Source organism: Marmota flaviventris, chromosome 3 (genome assembly GCF_047511675.1).
Source record: "Marmota flaviventris isolate mMarFla1 chromosome 3, mMarFla1.hap1, whole genome shotgun sequence".
Lineage (NCBI taxonomy): Eukaryota > Metazoa > Chordata > Mammalia > Rodentia > Sciuridae > Marmota > Marmota flaviventris.
The window spans coordinates 34,322,591-34,343,029 of NC_092500.1; the positions used below are offsets into that span (position 1 = coordinate 34,322,591).

The 20,439-nt window shown below is 30.3% G+C and overlaps 1 protein-coding gene and 1 non-coding gene across 2 annotated transcripts in view; one reads left to right on the top strand and one right to left on the bottom strand.

The window, feature by feature from the left end:
• Positions 1-20,439, bottom strand: part of Lrriq1 (leucine rich repeats and IQ motif containing 1) — a 170,400-nt gene that overhangs the window by 96,746 nt on the left and 53,215 nt on the right. The window contains exons 11-14 of the mRNA XM_071609153.1: positions 18,096-18,289; positions 17,465-17,592; positions 12,170-12,243; positions 9,236-9,329 (exon numbers count right to left, since the gene is read on the bottom strand). Coding sequence (XP_071465254.1) covers positions 9,236-9,329; positions 12,170-12,243; positions 17,465-17,592; positions 18,096-18,289 — 490 coding nt within the window. The remainder of the gene's footprint in view (positions 1-9,235; positions 9,330-12,169; positions 12,244-17,464; positions 17,593-18,095; positions 18,290-20,439) is intronic.
• On the top strand, positions 12,876-12,946 carry Trnaa-ugc (transfer RNA alanine (anticodon UGC)). The gene has a single exon. It is a non-coding gene; the product is annotated as a tRNA-Ala (tRNA).

A 20,439-nucleotide genomic window follows, 5' to 3' on the forward strand; every position in this document is an offset into this window, starting at 1 on the left:
CACTTCACAGAAGAAGAAATACAATTAGTCAACAAACATATGAAAAACTGTTCATCATCTCTAGCAATTAGAGAAATGCAAATCAAACCTTAAGATTTCATCTCACTCTAGTCAGAATGGTAATTATCAAGAATACAAGCAACAATAAGTGTTGGTGAGGATGTGGGAAAAAAGATACACTCATACATTGCTGGTGGGACTGCAAATTGGTACAACCACTCTGAAAAGCAGTATAGAGATTCCTCAGAAATCTTGTAATGGAACCACCATTTGACCCAGCTACCCCACTCCTCGGTCTGTACCCAAAGGACTTTAAACCAGCATACTACACGATTTAACAGATAAATGAATAAAGAAAATGTGGTACATATACACAACTGAATATTACTCATAATATGAAATTATGCCATAAAGAAGAATGAAATTATAGCATTTGCCGGTAAATAGATGGAGCTGGAGTATTTCATGCTAAGTGAAATAAGCCAAACTGAAAAAAGCAATGACCAAATGTTTTTTCTGATAAGCGGCTGCTAATCCATAATGGGGGTAGGAGGTAGGGAAAAATGAAGGGACTTTGAATTGTGCAGAGGAGAGTGAGAAGAGGGGAGTGGGTGTTAGGATGGGAAAGATAGTGGAATGAGACATATATACATGTATGATTACACTAGTGATGACTCTGCACCATGTTCAGCCAGAGGAAGGATAAATTGTGCTCTATCAGTGTACAATGTGTCAAAATGCATTCTACTGTCATGTATTACTAATTAGAACAAATTAAAAAAATAAAATTAAAAAATTATGTCCACATCCAAACCTGCAGAGATCTTTATACTGGCTTTATTTATAGTTACCAAAACATGAAAGCAATCAAAATGTCCTTCAGGAGATGTGTGGATAAAGAATCTGTGGTATAAATAGCCAACGGATATTATTAAGTGCTAATAAAAGGTGAACTATAAAGCTAGGATATAGGGAAAATTAAATTCATCTAAAAAGATTACATATACTGTTAAACTATATAACATTTAGGTAAAGGTAAAATTATGAAGACAATAAGATCACTGGTTGTCATAGGGTGGAATTGGGAGACAAGGATAGAGAGAACACAAATTTTTAGGGCAGTCAGTGGAAGTATTCTCTATGATACAACAATAGTAGGTAAATGCCACTAAACATTTGTCAAGAGTCACAGAACATAAAGTAGCAGATTAAACCCCAATGTGAAGTATGAATTTGGGGTAACAATACCGTGTCAATGAATTTCCTTGATTGTGACAAGTGTACCACTTTGGGCAGGATGTTAATAATGGGAGAGGTGGTGCATGTGTGGTTATGGGGTATGTGGAACTCTTTACTTTATGCTCATTTTTCTGTAAATCTATAACTGCTTCAAAAATAAATTTTATTAATCAAAAAAGATAAACTAACAATTATTTGACACAGGAGGAGGGGTGACAGGGTAAGATTACTAAAATGGTTAAGATTTAAGAGGGAAAATTCCAATGAAAACACTAGTATCAGTTATTCCTATTGGTAGACTGTATAGGCTGGTTAACATATTCATTTATATAAACCAAGTTGAAAAACAAAACAATAATAGTTTCTTCTCATGGAAGATATGACCTGCAAGGAAAAAATGCATAGGGTTAATCAAAGCCATAAAGCACACCTGTATATAATTGCAATTTATGTAATCTTGAAACTGAATTAAAGATAATAACGAATTAATCTTCCTCCATGACAACAACAACAAAAAGAATAGAAAATTTCTTTATTTACCAAGGATAGAGATGGTTACCTTCCCAAATCGCCTTTATCCCTTTCCAGAAAAACATCTTTTTTGCTTACTGATATTTAAATAAGAAAAGAGGGAAAACAATTTAGGTCTCATTATTTAAGGGAATTATCATATACCTTACAATGTTAGATAGCTAAAAAGCTTTGTCATTGTGCTAATAAAACTTTGAAAGAATTAAGAATATTTGGATACATATATTTTGAACCTATTTAGGAAACTTGAAGTTACCAATGTTTATCAAATCATAAACTGCCACATTTACCATAAGGGGTTAAATGAAGGGCATATATTGTGTTTCTGGTTGCATTCAATTAAGGATATGGTTCAAAAGCCAAATGTTATATTAATATAATAGCTAATCATCACAGTGGTGACAAGATAATCAGAGGTAATCACCAAAAAGATGAAATATTAAATACTACATAAAATCTTTGATTAGGTTCTCATCAAAAAAGCAAAAGTCATTATCTGAAATTTAAGTTATTAATAATCAAAATAGATGACGAGATCAACTATCCATATTCCACACTATTCTACCCTGCAAATTTGTTTATTACATTAGCAATGAGGCTACATTGTGTTGTTGTTAAGTTTCCATCAAACTACCAAGTTTTTTAAAGATACGACTGAAAGGTCAAAATAAATGATCTAGTTAAAATCATAATATATTAGGTATGAAATAATGATGCTTTTGAGATAGATAGTAAAAGAAATTAAGTTGAGAATGTGTCTATGTTCCCTTAACATTAAAAACAGATATTCTGATTCTTTGTATTGTTTCTTTAGGTTCTACTTCTTAAACTGTAGATGAGCAATCATAAAGTTTTGACAACTTGATGGAAGCATTCTTGAGCATAACCATCTCATAACCAGTGTTTTTTAATTTTGGGGTACCAAGCAAATTTCGGTCTGATGCCTTGGGGACCTGACTGGCAGAAGGAAGGAGGTATGTTCATAATACTCTCTAGTCTTTGAAAGAAAAAATGTATATCTGATAAGGAAAATCTTCTCCTCCTTCCCAGAAATTATCCAAAAATAATTTATGACAAAATTAAAAATCTTTTTAAACCAATCTAATAAAATTCTAGAGGCAAGAATGTAATAATTTATTTTAATAAATTAAGATTAATTAATATAGATTAATGAACAAATATATTACAAGTATATTTAATTTAACAAAATAATCTTTATGTTCCATGCAGCCAAAATAATGAAAAGTAAAATAAGTTTAAAGATAATTTGGCACATTAGGTATGTAATTAGCTGTTCCTACTGGTATTATGTGGTAGTTGTTCATACAGAATTGACACCAGATTAGCAAGGGACAAATTGATGGCTTTATCGTCAAATACTCTATTTACTCTATTTTTCGACATAGTTATCATTAAGTATGATATTTTAGCTATGGAGAATAAGTCTAGTGAATATGAGTTAACAGGGCTTGAATTTTTATATCAGAATTTTTGATGTTACATTGATAACCTTTATATAAAATAGTTTCCAAATGCTTTATTTTAGCCATAATGTTTTGAATATATTTTTCAATGTAAAAATTTACTTGGATCTTCACAACTGTAACAATAGCTTGAAATTTATGAATTATATAATCAATATCCAGATTGAAATTACTGTTTTATTTTAAATATTTTTTCTTTAATTTTATTTTAAAGAAACATTCCTCAGGCCTGCATAAGATAGCAGTACATGGATTAGCTTTAATTTCAAAATGCAGACGTTCAGGAATTTATGGTGAATATATTAGAAAGTGCTGTAATAATTTGATTAATGTTGGAAATGAAGTATAAGAATACTGTGAGACCTCAAGATTAGTTTTTCCAGCTGGGCTTTTCCTAGTCAAGGGCAGAATCAATATTTCATTTAGTGCAAACTTCCCAGTGAATATTCTGCCACTTAAGAAGGTCTATTAATCAACAGTGAATGAAACAAATTCCCATAGGAGATTTCAAACTGAGTCTGTAGATTAAGCTTTAGAAAGAGATTTTTTAGTACATCAGTTTTGTCTGTGTTATCACTGGCTAGACATGAAAGTAAGAACCCAACTGGGAAAATCTATAACTAATCCCTTTGTTGGTACCAAGGGGGTTACATAAAGTTCACTGAAACACACTGCTTAAAGTCTGAGTTTGTCCTTTCACTCACAAATCGATGTTTTATAGATTTCTAGATTTTAATCCTTTAAATAAATGAATTTCTTCTTTCAATTAATGAAAGGTATGTTAGACTAACTGATCTAAGTAAAATAAGTGGCATTTAGTTCAGAAAAGTTCATTTCAACATAAGAATTATAACAGTCAAATAAATGTACATATCTACACTATAAAAACAATTAATTTTCTTTCATTATTGATTATTTCTCATTAAATACTTCCTTTTAAACCAAAAAGCACATCTTAAGACAATAAAATATGAATATTATATTTATGAATATATAACAAATTATTTCAATATATTTTACCAACAGCATATTTAATGCAATAAAATAACTTTCATGCTTCATACAAACAAAATAATTTTAAAAATTCAAAAATTATTTGGGACATTAGGTTTGTTTATAGTTGCTACAACTGGTAATGTATGAGCTGTATGGATAAAAAGTGATATCATATCAGCAAGAGAATTCAGGCTCTATTTGCCCAACATATAATAAAAAACCTATGACCCCTAAGGATTTTGTTTTCAATAATGAGCAAAACTCTTTATTTTTATTTGGCATCAAAGACTTGTTTCATATAGTGTATAGTGAAAATAAAAGTACTTATCTAAAAATAAACCATCAAATATTTTTATCTGAAATAATATCACTTGCCAAGAAGTGCCCTTTAGAAATAATTATAATTATAATTTTCATATTGGAAGTTTATATCTAAAATCTGGCTCCTAGCAATGAGGACTTAAACCTTGGGGATTAGTACCGTAAACCCTCATGGAAGAGTAGCACATCCCCAGAACTTGAGCTACTACAGCTAAATGGAGACCTAGACTGCTTCTATTCCAGATGAGAGAGTTCCCCCTCTTAGCTGGTCAGGGCCTAGCAGTATATTTAGGTGAACCTTCTATGAATAAATCTTTTAAATATCTGAAAACTTTGATTCTATCATAATTTGAAGTTGACTATTAGCGGATATTTCATATAGTCATTTGTCCCAGAGTTGTTGTTTTATCCCCCTCTCAAGAAACTTGTTTAATTTGATAAATACTTTATGGTACTATAGAGTTTGAGGACTCCAGTTTTAGAACTCAGGATATTGATAAGACTTGGCAATAATACAATTGTTAAATTATAGGGATTAACTTTTTAAATAACATGAAAAAAATCTAAAAAAGTAATAGAAAAGGTAACACAGCTGAAACATGGATTTTTTAAGCCATTACCTATTATAATGTAATTAAGTACTGTAATATAGTTCTTCAAAATACTGTTGCATATCTACAACATACAAGAAACTGTGTTGGTACTGTATAACCACTATAAAAATTATAGACAATTTACTTTCACTAAGAATATAAATTTTCAGATAATCAAGAGTCTTAAATTATTTCCTTTATAAAATTTAATAGGTATAAATGAAATTTCACAACTGAATGCATACTAAAGAAATGTTACAGTTCACAGTGAAGATGGACAACTAAGTACAGTTTGCACAACTTAGTATTGTAGACAAGCTGCTAAATTCTCTGTGTAAATAAGTCCTTTAAAACATAAGGAAATGTATTCTTTTTTGCCCTCCAGTCTAATTCCAAGTTCTAAATAACAATTATTTTATGCTTCCTTCTGTTCTCTTTTAAAAATTGCATTTTTGTTCTTATATGTAGCAAAGATAAAGAAAATTGTCATAAAATTTATATTCAAGATGCCCCAAACTCTATGGTTTGAATAAGGCTTACCCCTTCTGAAATTCATACTAAAGTTTAATCCCAGGTATGAGGAATTAAAAGGTGAATACTTAATCTCACTACAGTATTTAGAGTCCCCATGAAGCATGGTAGAGTAGATTTCAGAAAAGTTAGAGACCAGAACACCGCCGCCGCACCCCCCACACATACACATCCCTTGTCCCTTACACATGATGCCCTGTAGCTCTCTGCTAGTAAGAAGGCTATCACCAGATACAGGTCCTTGACCTTGACCTAGAACTGGGATCCAAAATAAACTGTCTCTTTTCTTCATAATTTAGCCAGTCTTTAACACTGTGTTATTAGCAACAGAAAATTAACTAATGTAGTAACCAACATCCTTTCCCCAGAAAATGAAGGGAGAAATATATGCTAACTTACTAAGGTTAAAAAAAGCAAGAAGGAAGCCATGAGAAAGAAAAGCCATCTAGACACTTATAAGGTCAGGGATTTTGTGTCCTAAATATCCTGGGAGCTATTTATTAGGTTAAGTGATCTTATCTAGCACAGAATGAGTGGGGAAGAGTATGTTCTTACTGTAGGAGTTCAACTGATATACTTTTAATTGCCTGCTAAAATTACACCTGCAAATTGCCCTAAAATAACTTCTTCCCTGAGGGAAAAACCAACTTTATCTGACAGAAATAAGAAGGGCCTAAGATAATGCCAGGAATATATTTGGAATTAAAAATGTAATATCCCATCTCGAGAACTACAGAATCCCAACTACCCACACTATTTCAGAATTTGGAGTTCTTCCTGATTTCTCTTTCAGAAATAAAACTCTTAAAACCAAAAAGGATCCTGGGGGGGATGAAGGGACAAGATATATATATCTTGAATGGGAAAAACATAATAAATATTCTAATTTTAAAATAATAACATTTCTTGTGCTGTGAAAATAAACAGTGTAGAAGTAGACTATTTGTATGCTTAATACTAAAGAAAAGATTAGTACTGGTCAAACATCATATGTAAACGGAAAGACTACAAATAGTATCAAGGATAAAAACTCAAAAATATTACAAGAGAAAATAGATCCAAAGCTTAGAAGAGGTAGCCCATCTATTAAAATGAGAAAAAAATAAACCACAAAATATTAGAGTGTCCAATCCAAGGATTAGTAAACAATGTTCATTTAATGATTCAATCTAAGGCAAACATTATAATTTAGATTTTGTTTTGAGAATCATCTTTTAGTTTTTTGACATTAAAAACTATGCATTTGGACATATTATATATAAAGTATACTAGCTTATTTCTATACCACAATTAATTTAAAAAAATGAAAATATATGTGTATGTGTATATGTGCATATGTGTATACATACACAGGTATGTGGTGTATGTGTGTATATATATTTATTTCTTCTAGCTCCAAATTGGAAAAATTTTCACAACAATTTGGGGTTACTTTCATTACTTTTAGCACTTTATAATACCTGTACTTGCTAATAACTTTTAATTTCATCACTTATTCTCTTATGTCTTATTATTTATGCTGTGGAAAAATATCTCTCCAAAATACCATTTTAATTTTAAAATAAATACTTTTCAAATAACTATTCAAAATTATACTATAGTTTATTAAAAACAATAACACATTTTTATGTGCTGTGTGAGTAGCACTACTATGAAATGTTTTAATGATTTAACATACTTAGTCCACACAGAGTCTGTAACTATTCTCTAATATTCTTGTTCTTGACATTTCCTCTTCTAAGGTTAATTTGTAGATATGATGAGTTTTAGCTAATGGAAGCTGATTGAATTGATCACTGTCCTTTTAAGAGGAATGGTTAAATGTGAGTTGTGCATACGCCTTGTATTTTCCCCTTTCTCACACCAGAGTCTATTAGCTTAAAACAAAAACAAAAAAACAGGTGTCATTGAAGTATGACATATAAGTGGAATGGTTAAATGTGAGTTGTGCATACCCCGTTGTATTTTTCCCTTTCTCACACCAGAGTCTATTAGCTTAAAACAAAAACAAACAAACAAAAAAAAAAAAACAGGTGTCATTGAAGTAACATGACAACACATCTGAAGCAGTCTAAATTTGAGTCTTCTCAGATTGTACAGGCTGAACTCAACCCCATCAGATGTAACACAAGCAAATAATAAACTTCTTATTATACTGAAACACATTGAATTATGGTTTCTTTGTTATAGCATAATATATATTTTCCTATGGGGTAGATATAATTATTAAAATAATTTTGTACATGAGGAAACTAAGACACAGTAAAGTTAAAATAACCTGCACATGACCAGTTAATATAGTAGCAGAACTAGACTGCACCTGAGCATCAACTTTCTCTTTTAAGAAAACTTTAAAGTGAAGAATATGCAATCATCTTGATTTGATCTTTACTCAAAGTATACATGAATTAAAACACAAAATGTTATAACTCATAAATATGTAAAACTATTCTATGTTGTTCAGATATGAGATGTCCCCCTAAAACTACTGTATTAATGCAGGAATGTTTGGAGACGAAATGATTGGACTATTAGAGCTATAAACTGATCAGTACATCTACTTTGAATGGATTGAGTGGCAACTCTAGGCAAGCAAGGTGTGGTTAAAGAATGTGGGTCACTGAGGGCATGCCCTGGAAGGCTTCTTCTTCCCGGTGGCCTCTTTCCCCCATCCTTCTCTGTTTTTGGTTACCATGAGCGAAGCAGTCCCCCTTCAACAAAGCCTTCTATAATGGTTCCACCTCAACTTGGATCCACAGAAATGGAGTTGGCCTCCCCTACTAACACCTCTGAAATCATGAGCCAAAATAACCTTTTTCTCCTCTAAATAGTTTTTGCCAGGTGTTTTGGTCACAGTGATAAGATATGTGTTAGCTTCTTAGCTAAAACATATGTCAATCAAAAAACTTTTAAAATACCAAATATACAAAAAAACAAAATAAAACAAATTACAGTCAGGATATAATTAAAGTAGGAAGCTTAGTGATTAAGATGCCATTTTGTCATCTAAACAAATATATTTTCTATAAATGCAAAACCTAAGACAATAATATCACACTAAATTTGTCACATACTCAATGGTTTAGGTCATAATTATATTTTCAAATTTTCATTAATTCATACATATCCAAGAAAATTATTTTAGGCTGAAGATTTTTTAAAAATAATTTTATAAAACTTTTCAAAAATAACTTTAAATTATTTTTAAAATTAACTTCTCACTAACAATTCCTATTTTAGGACAATTTTCTTCAAACTGTGTTTTCTGAAGCCATAATAAAAGATGCTCGGGGGTACAAAAATGCTTCTTTAAGCCAGGTGCAGTGACACACATGTATAATCTCAGTGACAAGGGAAGATGAGGCAGGAGGATCACGAGTTCAAAGTCAGCCTCATCAACTTAGCGAGGCCCTAAGCAATTCAGTGAGACCCTATATCTAAATAAAATAGAAAAAAATGACTGCAGATGTGGCTCAGTGGTTAATTGGCCCCGAGTTCAATCCCTGGTACCAAAAAAAAAAAAAAAAAATCCTTCTTTACCGCCAGTTGATTTCTTGAAGAAGTGGATTTCCAGTGATAGAGAGTTCACGGAGAGAACAGCATGCATCAAACCATTTTATGGCACTTGTAAGATCTATGGAAAAAAATCATTATAAAAGGTATCAAAGATAAAGAAAAGAATTAAAAGATAATGTCCATCTTATTTATTGGTTACCCATTAAAGGAAAGCATTATTTTTATATCTTATGCAGAATACTATATATTTTCTAAAGGAGACTATATTAATTACACAGATATCTATAGAATATTTTTTATCATTTAGGAGCTACCTAAACTTATATATGTCTACTTTAAAATATAGGTCCTTAACTATGTCATAGGCTAGAAAAAATGAGATAATATATGCAAAAGGATTAGAACATTTTGTGCTAGATTGAAATCACAAAATATGAAGAAATTAAATCTAAAGTAACAGGATAGGTGGTAAAATTAAATTTAAACCTATATAGATTTACATGGACATATTATATTTTTTAAAGTAAAAACAGGCATGGTGACACATGTATTGTAATCCCATCTACACAAGAGGCTTAGGTAGGAAGATTGCAAGTTTGAGGCCAGCCTGGGCAACTTGTGAAGACCTTGTCAAAAAAATAAAATTTAAAAACATCTGGGAATACAGTTGAGTATATGCATGAGGCCCTGGGTTTAATTCCCAGTCCTGGAAAAACCAAATGTGAAAATTGTATTTTTTTAAAACAAAATCTAGCAAATCTAGGGTACACTCTATAGTAATGTATACCAAATTGCTTTCCAATAGAAAACAACCATAACACTGGGAAATATCTTTATCTCTATCATCTACCCATATCTAACTGTATATGAAGTACCTAATTAAAGTCTAACTCAGAGAAATGTGCTCTATGGAGGAATATTACTACTTTCAAGTAGGAATGTGGAGCCCAAGCAAAGAGTCTGTTTTGCTACATTAAGGAGGCAAGTATTACAACCGAGGCTGGAATTTATTGGAAAAAGTACTGAGAAGCTGAATGTATGCAAGTTGGGATGTCTGTATGATGACTCCCCATGTATCCTTGTAAAAGTGCTGAGTTACATAGGATAGACAAGAAATATTCTCCAAAATCCAGCAGAAATCCTCTGATGCAGAAGTAAGAGCTAAAAGTTGATACTAAAGTCCATGCAGCAGTTGCAGCCATGCAAGCCTAAGACCAATTGGGCATTTCAGAGATCAGTGAAAATCTAGGGAGAATGCACATTAGAAATTAAGGCCAGACCCTGGAGTAGGGGTAACCTGTTGTAAGACAAAATGAAACCTGTTGTAAGACAAAATGAAACTCAGCCTGTCAGAAATAATGAACACTAATTTAATTGCCTGTTAGAATAAAACTTAATACCATTTAAAGAAAGACTAGTCTATATTATATTATCTGCAATGTTCAACATACAGTTGAAATTTACTAGAAATATAAAGAAATAGGAAAATATAAGCTATTGTTAATGTAAAAGCAATTAGTAGAAACTAAACCAGATATAAAGTCAATTTTGACAAAGACACCAAGGAAGTTACATGATGAAAACTGTATATCTATATAAAAAGATGAACTCAATCCCTAGCTCACCACATACATAAAATGCACTTTAAGATGGATTATAGACTTAATGATAAAAACTAAAAGTACAAAGCTTCCAGAAGAAAGCATAAGAAATTATGTTTTTAATCTGGAGATAGAAAAATATTTATTACAATGGTTACAGAAAAATGACTATAAAAGAGTGTACAAATTATATTTTATCAAAATTAAAAATATCTTCAATTTAAATAAAATTAATATGTAAAACAACATGGGAGAAAATATTACAAAGCTAATATTTGACAAAAAATTCATCTAAAACAGATAAGGAATTTCCATAAATCAATAAGAAAAAGACAAATAACCAAAGTTTTAAAAAGGTGAGACAGTTAATCATTCATAAGAAAAGATACAGAAGTCACTCATAAATATTTCTAAGAAAATTCAATATATTTCTTTATTAGGGAAATGCAAACTAAAACCACAAAGAGATAACTTATACAGTGAAATACTAAACATATTTGGAAAGGAGTAATTGGTATTCATACATGCCCAGTTGGAATGTAAAATTTTACAGCTACATTGGGAAAATAGTTTGTCAGTTTGTTTCAAGTTAAAACCACACCCACTTTATTCTCTGGTACACTTACACATTTACCCAAGACTACTGACTGAAAAAAAAAAAAACCTACAAAAAGAGTTGTATAAAAATTTCCATCGGAATCTATATTTCTACATTCATAGCAGCCTCAAATCTTATGTAATCAAAACATCAATCAAGAGGAGAATAGATAAATTGTTATATATTTATTTTTCAGCAGGAAAAAAAGAACAAAGGACAGAATAAACAAGATGGTGGAATATCACATGATTATTGAGCAATGAAACTTGGAGACAAGAGAAACCATACTATTTGATTCCATTAAAATGAAGAAATAATTAACACGTGGTGAGAAATTCAGACTGTGGTTGCCTTGGGGAGTGGACTGACTGGAAATCGGAATGGGTAAATTTTTTGAAAGGGATAAGTTAATTCAATTCATGATTCTTTAATAAACCTTTGAGGGACATCTATATTTGGTAGGAATCAACAAATTAGGTTTTTTACTCATCTTTATTAGTCTATTTATTTCATAGGTAGGACATATAGGACTTTGAAATTGAAATGCAATGGTGATGCTTACCTAGGTCTACCAAAAAGATATGGAAGCAATATTATTTCAAAAGTGGAAAGAAACTCTCAAATTATTTCAACATGTTTTATTGTACAGCTTTGTTGTTCACATACCATTAGCACATATACTTAACTCCTTACCACATATTTGAAGTTAAAACTCAAAAGCCTATTGTTTTAAAAAATTAAATATTATTCTAAACTTACCAGAAAGACAATTGTTGCTGACATCTAGCTTTTCCAAAGAAACAAAATGAAAAAGTGGTATAATTTTTGTCAAACTGAAAACAAAACATAAAATTCATTAAAAATTTTAAATGGTCATATTCTTGATATTATTGATGTAACTATATAACAATACACTTATTTAATAAAATTATATAATTTACACTCAATTATGTATATAATTATAATTCCAAAATACAATAACAATATTTAATAACAGTACTTATTAAAAATGTAGCAATCATAGGAGTCTAAGTAATCCTATTATGTATGATTTATATTCATTTTTAAAGAGAAATTACCATGGAGAATTTCTACAAAGGAAGATTTTAATTCATTTGAAAAGAAAGTACAATAGAAGGGCCAAATTCAGTCACAAATATCATGGGCTTTGATGGGCATTTGCTATTCAATTTTAAACAAGTGGTTTTTGTCATTATTTTATCTTTGTATAAAGTCAATGTTTTATAGAAGTTACATTTTTTTTACACACTGGCTCAAATATGTAACCTAAACATTTAATGCACAAACATAGAAATATCACTTTTCAATATAACAGATTAGAGAAACTAATATGTTTTTATTTGAAAATTATTGCTTTGTTTATTAGATTGAAAGCATTATAAATGCTGTAAGTGTCCAAAACTATACTAGTTTTAATTCTAAATTATAAATGTGCTTGGACTGAGGATATAGCTCAGTTGGTAGAGTGTTTGCCTTGCATGCACAAGGCCCTGGGTTCAATCCCCAGCACCACCAAAAAAAGAAAGAAAAAAAAACAGAAAACAATGTGCTTAATATATAAATACTAAGTCCATGGAAAAAAAATGTTATGTTTTATATCCATAGAATGAATTTAAATTTGGCAGAAATATATTGACATTTAAAATAAATACGCTTATGAAATATGCATACTAAAATAGTAATATAATGAACTTTTAATCATTCTTTTAAGTGTTTATCATTTTCTAAGTTATAATTGTCATTAAGAATCCATATTCCAGCAAAAAACATAAAATGATATTGAAAATACATGATATTGAAAAAAGCTATGAAGGGAAAAATAAGTTTAGTTTGATTTAATATTTTCAACTGAGACCAGTCTACACTTACTCTGTAACACAATATCATATTATTATAGCTATTTGGAAATTAAAATTAAATCTGTTTATCTGAATCTTTAAATGAGACAAAAGCCCCCTTGTATAAGATGATCTTATGAAAATTATGTTTTCTAAATTAATCTTTTTATAAAATTTGGAATTCCATCCTATTCAAAATAGCACAATTTTAAAAAGGTACTCAGTAATTTTCTTTCCTTTTCTTTCTTACTGTCCCTTCACTATCCCATCAGAATTCTTTACCTTTTTCTATGAACTCCCTATATGACATTGTTAAAGGCAATGACATTGTTAATAACAGCAACTATTACTCTGAGGTTAGAAGCCAAGGAGTAACACTGAGACCCTTATGGGATCTTGTAGCCTCATGGGGACTAGCACAAGACTAGCCCTAGTATTGACCTTGACTCCTCTCTTGTACTATCCTGTTCTGCATTAGCAGAAAGAAAGAAGATACTACTGATGAAAAAACAGACTAAATAATGAGGCTAGGAGAAAAACTAAATGTAGTCAATCCTAAATACAATATTACTATTCACAATTTACCTATGCGATACTATATCTTAAAAACAGTTTTCTGGGGAGAAAAAAAATTAAATTACGAAAAAAAATCTGTGAGAATATATTGGTCATTACATTTATACAAACACTTCATTATTTGTACACTCCATAATAGTAAAATGCACTGAAATTTCACATGGATTTGGAAGAAAGGAATGGAAGAAGGAAGGAAGGAAGGAAGATGAAAAAAAGACAGGAGGAGAGAGGAGAGGTGAGAGGGGTGGAGTAGAGAGAAATAAAATGTTGGAAACATAATTATAGAATTTAAGTATTCATTTTATCACTTTTCCTATCTAAGCAATTTCTGAATCAATATTGTAAACACAAAATAATTATTCAAGTAGAAATATAAAAGTATTAACAAGAAAACTGTGTTCTAAGTTTAATAAATTTCTGAAACTAAACTTTGTATTTCTACTGCAAGGATTTTGAAAACTTAATAGCTAATGACATATTAAATCCTTCAGAATATAATTTTTCTATTTTTTCAGAATATTCCATATTTCTTAAAAACAAGTTATAAAGTGACATATACATAAGATATTAAACTAATTATTTAGAATTTTTTTTAAAAAATCAATAAATATCATCCTTGCAAAAATCAATCAAAGAAATATCTATGACCAAATATTTTTAACACTGAAGTTTCATCTTGTAAGAATCCATATTTTAAAAATCATGTTCTTTATTATCTTTCAGATTTTAATCATGAAAACTAGCTATTCATTCACCTTTATGACTATACATTAGGAAGGAAGAAACCTAATCATAGAATCCCTTTTTTCAAACCTCTAGAACTTTTCTTTTACTGACATTCTGTATATATTTTTTTCCAAGAAAATTCAAACCAGAAAGACAAAGGACATTCGTGAAAACCTAATACCATTTGACCTTGTCACATTAGCCCTGGGCATTAAAAGATATAACTTTCAAAGACGACAAAAAGCAAAAGATTTGTACAATGAGCAGCCAATGGTAATAGTTTCCACTTTCTGCTCCTACTTAGAGTCTCACTGGAAGTAGAAAAGCTTATGAAGCCAGAGTCTTCTTAGTTAGAACTCCATGGAGTCAAACTTAAAACAGTCACATGTTGTAATGAAAATTTAAAACAGAAGTCAGGATGAAACAGGCATTTCAAACAATATGTACTAAGTATCAATCTTTATATGTATTCCATTTGTTGGGATACGAAAAGCATATGGATATATAATTTCTTCCTTGTGATGCAAATATTTATCAAGAATTAAAAGAATAATATACACAATCTAAAAACCATACCAACCACAAATATATATACATACATATATGTGTAAGAATATATGTGTATACATATATTCTTACACACATATACATGTATATAACTATATGCATTTTATATATACATTTATAAAATTCTCAGGTTTGTAAAATGAATTTATAAACATTTTCTATTTGGATTATCATTAACATCTTATAAAAAACAGTTAAGGTTGGCATTTTAACCCCTTTCACATGAGAAAAAAGACAAGGATTAGGTGGTGAGTTGCTCAATGTCAATTGACTGATAAGTTATAGATTCAAAATTCAATCCCAGATCAACTGACACTGAGTTTTATCAAAACTGATGTGGTTCTGAAAGAAGTCAATGTACATATAAAAGCATAATGCAAGATGGATCTTTTCTACAATTAACAGTATTAATTTTGTTGTAAAAAATCCTAAGTTTGAAGATGATTTTTATACTGTGATATTAGGAAATAATTTTATTATCCTATATGTCCATTCCACCATTACATTTTCCTGATGCCTTCAGGCCCATTATTTCATCATCTCAGAAGTGGTAAATAGTGAGAGACTAAGAAAGAACATATCCAAGTATGTAACAGTATTATTAAGAATATCAAAACATTCAACAACATAATTATGCTAATTTTTGCACAGATAAGCTTAAAATAAGAAGTTCTTTTATCTCTAAGAGTTCGTTGAGGGCAAGAGCATATGTCACCTATTTTTACATCCTCCAAAATAACAAATGCTATCTAAATATCCAAATATTATAAGACTAGGCAAACAAAATTATAAGGAAGGATAATTTGGATTAATTATCCCAATCATCATTATCAATTCTTAAAAATTTTAGTATTTTAGTTACACTCCTTTTATATCAGATTGATATGCACAAGTCATAAGAGAATAACAGCAAAAGTTTATCACACACTACTAATTTTAAATTTTATAGAAAGAATGTTCTATGATAATTTAAATTGTCCAAAGAAATTAAAGATATTATTTTTTTTTAAAGTATTTATTTATTTTTTTTAGGTAGACACAATATCTTTATTTTATTTTTATGTGATGCTGAAGTTCGAACCCTTTGCCTCATGCATGCTTGGTGAGTGCTCCGCTGAGCCACAACCCTAGCCCCTTAAAGGCATTATTTTTATTAAAAAGTTCTTCAATTAAATATTTTCATATCTCTCTAAATGTAATTTGCTGAGTGATTTACTGCATATGTCAAAATAAAGCTGATGATTTCATTTTAAAATTATGTTTCTTACCTGAAAAATATCATGTAAAGATACAATGGGTGGGTATGTGGATGGGCCAAGTTATTTACACTGTGTTATCTGACAGAGCTAGTTTTTACACCCAATGTCCTTTAAAATCAAATCAACTTTCATATTTTATATATTATTAAAATAATTTGAGGGTATTTTAAATAAAGATTTGGTTTTCAATTGTCAAAGTTTAATAAGTAGAAGTCAAATAATTTAATACATACATGCTCAAAGGATGAAAAAAAAACTGTGCAAAAGTTAAGAAATAGTTTTATGTTTTTTGAAAAATAAAAGGTCTAAAAATAAAAATTAGGTTGTCCTTATTCACTTGTTTTCTAAGCACTGTATAACCCAAAGAGATATTTTCTGTTAAAGGTGGTTCCTTTACTCCACTCCATGTGCCTTTGATGAACAAATTAATCATGTTAGAGTGTATAAGCCTCAATGAAATATTAAGGGAGAAGTACACATATTGTGCTCCTGCTTTGGTTTTAGACAGTTATTCTCTGCAAAGTTCCAGATGTTTGGGGGTCTCAAATGAATTTTCTGAGGCAAATCCCCTTTTCAATTTAACATTAAGGTATTTCTTTAAGTGTTATTTTATATCCCTAGGGATATCAAATTTAAATCTATCTTAACAGTTACAAAAAGACATCCAAGTAGAGAGCAGATTAAAAAATCATTCTTCCAGGACTTAATAAGTACCATTTGAGAGAATGAGACATCCTTCTGAATTAAATTAACTACCTCCTGTATTTTCCAATGACTATATTCTTTACATATACAAACAAACCTGAGCTGAGATTTCTACAAGTGTGTCTGAGAAGAAAAAAAAAAATTGAAGAAACTAAAATGACAAAATTCTACTAACATTCTAGGTTATGGCAATCTATCACTTTTTACATTTCTAGAAAATGATCTTTATGTACTCATTTATTAAGATACACTCACATTGAATTGCTGGAGACACCCAACTTTCTAAGTTATTTATGAACAGCACACAATTATCTTAACCAAGCATTGACTGAATTTATTGCTTTAGTAAAGTATGTGTTTACCTGTTTTGGGAGATAGTAAGATTTTGTAGTAAAGGCAGCCAATATGAAGAAAACCCTTCAACAGTTGAAATGCTATTATCATCCAAGTGTAATTCTCTTAGCAGAACATGATTCTCCAAAGATGGAAGCTATATTTAAATAAAGCTCATTAGTTTATATCAAGTAAGATACTGACTTGTCAGTTAACAAGATTTAAAAAGTAAAACATATAAAAACTTACAATATATTCATAAATTAAATCATAAAAGAAATTATGAGGCTTCTAGTATAAATAAAATTTCTATTAATTAACTGTTTAATTTTGATATTCATTTTAAAGGTATTTCATGACAACATATATGTATATTTCATAATATATAAATTTAGCCCTAATTATAAGCCTAAATAGTTATGATTCATTACATTTTAGCATTATGATAACTTAACATTAAATTATACTATAAGATTAAAACTATGTTGAGCATTTCTTAGTGAAAGTATGATGAAAGAGTTCAAAGTAAATTAGAAATCAAATGCAGCTGATGAGCATGAAAAAAAACTTATTCAAAATTTCTTTTAAAATATGTGGTTGATATTTCTATTTAAAAAGTGTTGCATTAATGACAGAAACAAATTAATTTAAAGCAATTACCTCAGTTAGATTATTGCCCTGTAACTTCAATATTTGGAGCAATCCACAATTTTCAAGGCCTTCAACATCAGTAAGATGATTATAGGAGCAATCCAGGTATATAATGGTAGGGGTTTCACACAGACCTTTTGTGCTAATCAACTGGTTGTGGTCCACAATTAGTTGTTGAAGATTTTTCAAAGATTCTAAACCACCTGGAAGAAAATTCTTCTAAAATCACTTGTATCATACCTTCTTCCTAAGGGTTATTATTTAAACGGCCATCTGGGGAATATGTTTTTGAATGACATAGTTATATATCAATTGAAAACTGAACAAAATAATTAAAAGCATATATGAGGCACTGAATGTTTATTTTCAAATAACAATGGAACCATTAAGAAAGCTAATCTGAAATAGAATTGTCTATTAACTCACTTAGAGAGAGGGAATTAATTTGTGAAGCTTTTCAAGTCACCTAACAAAAGAACAAAAGCATGAGAAAAAATAAAGATTTTGGCAAAGGAAACTGAAGGGAAATAGCAGACCAAGGAGAAAAATAATTGAGGCAGAAATAGAAAAAAAGAGGCAAACAGAATTCTGTGATGAATGGAGGGGGTCAGTAAGAATAAAAACAAAATAATACACACATTTAATTTATGAGACGTATTTCTATTTATATCAAATTATAAATAGTCAAGAGTGTCAGGCACAATTGAGAATGGAATAAGAAGTCACTGATTTGGCATTAAAGCAGGTGAAATCTTTTTCTGCTACAACCATTGATAGGAAAATCAAGATGAAAGACACATTGCACTGAAGTGGAGAAAATGTGTTTCGACTACTCTTTAGACTTGTTAAGGATTTTTTCAAAGTCCTTAAAATGGCCTATAAAATTGTATGTGATGTGTGTTCTACTTTACTATGGTTCCCTTTTTCTCAATCCTTTTTGAAATGCTGGCTTCCTTGCTGTACATCAACTATGAAGCACATTTTCACATATGATTAGTGTGTGGCATGTTAATCTTATCAGCTAAAATCAAATTTTAGATGATACCCTGATTTTCAATTAACATACAGAAAAGCAGCAATTAATCCATTTAACTATCTGTGGGGGGAATAAATATAATTTCAAGCCTCAGAACAAGAAGGAACATTTGACCTAGCATCACTATTTCCATGAATGCATTATACAGTTAAAAACAAATATAAACTAGTACATAGAGATGTTCCTTGAAAGATTACTTACAAAAAAGACATGAAGTTAAATGTTCATCAATAGGGAATAGTTAAATACATTATGGAGTACCTCATAAACAAATATGCATGTCTTTAGTGTGTAGTAATACTGATATGGAAGGATGTCCATGATATATGCCTGCATGTAAACCTATATAAATGCAAACCTATATATGTACTTGAATATAAACCTATATATCTATAATTGTATTACATAAGACAAAGTCTGAATTCTTTCATAATTCATTGTTAACCATGGTAACCCTTGCCAAATGAGAGAGAAGTGTGATCATATAGATAAAAATTTTACTAATTAAAACTGTGTACTGTCAGGGAAATGCTTTGGAAGCTACTATCATATATATTGGAAATAAACTTTCTGTTTTCAAATTTAAACAAAGGCTTAGATTCCATGCCGGCTATAAGTATGTCTGCATTACTGTAGCCAAATATACTGCTATCCAATGAGATTGGGAAAAGATTAAAAAATCATCTAATGGGTTAGCATAGCAATCATAACAGCTTGGACCTTATAGAATTACATTATCACATACAGGATAGTCAGAAAAGCAGGATGGATTTCATGGATCCTGCATCTCTAGCAAAACAAATACTTCATGACTTAAAGGGTTTTAATACTGGAAATATGTTGAAATATTCTTCATGGTATATTTTTGGGATGATATGTTTGCTGCGAATTCTCTTTTGTGTCATAATAATGGGTTGCTGGACCCTCAGAAAAAAAGATCCAGGAACTTCAAGTACTTGTACACCACTTGCATTTAAAAAACTAATGAAAGGGGAGATTTCAGGAGCCATAAATAAATTATGGGTTGTTTGAGCGATCTCAGGGCAGGGGTTGCTCTTCTGAGAAGTCTTGGTGAAATCCAACAAATTCCAGACCACTCAGTTTATTCTGACACTCTGCTCATTGGCTCAGATAGCCCTAGGTTCAAACACTACAACCTGGAAGCAGATGAGGTAGGTATAATCCACTAAGACCCAACAAAGTTGTTTTTCCATCTTCATCCTATCTTCCTCAGGAAGTTCTTCACACTGCATCCCATTGGTGTTCCTACCTATATAAAAGAAAACTTGGGGGTGGGGGTAATGCTAGGGGGTAATG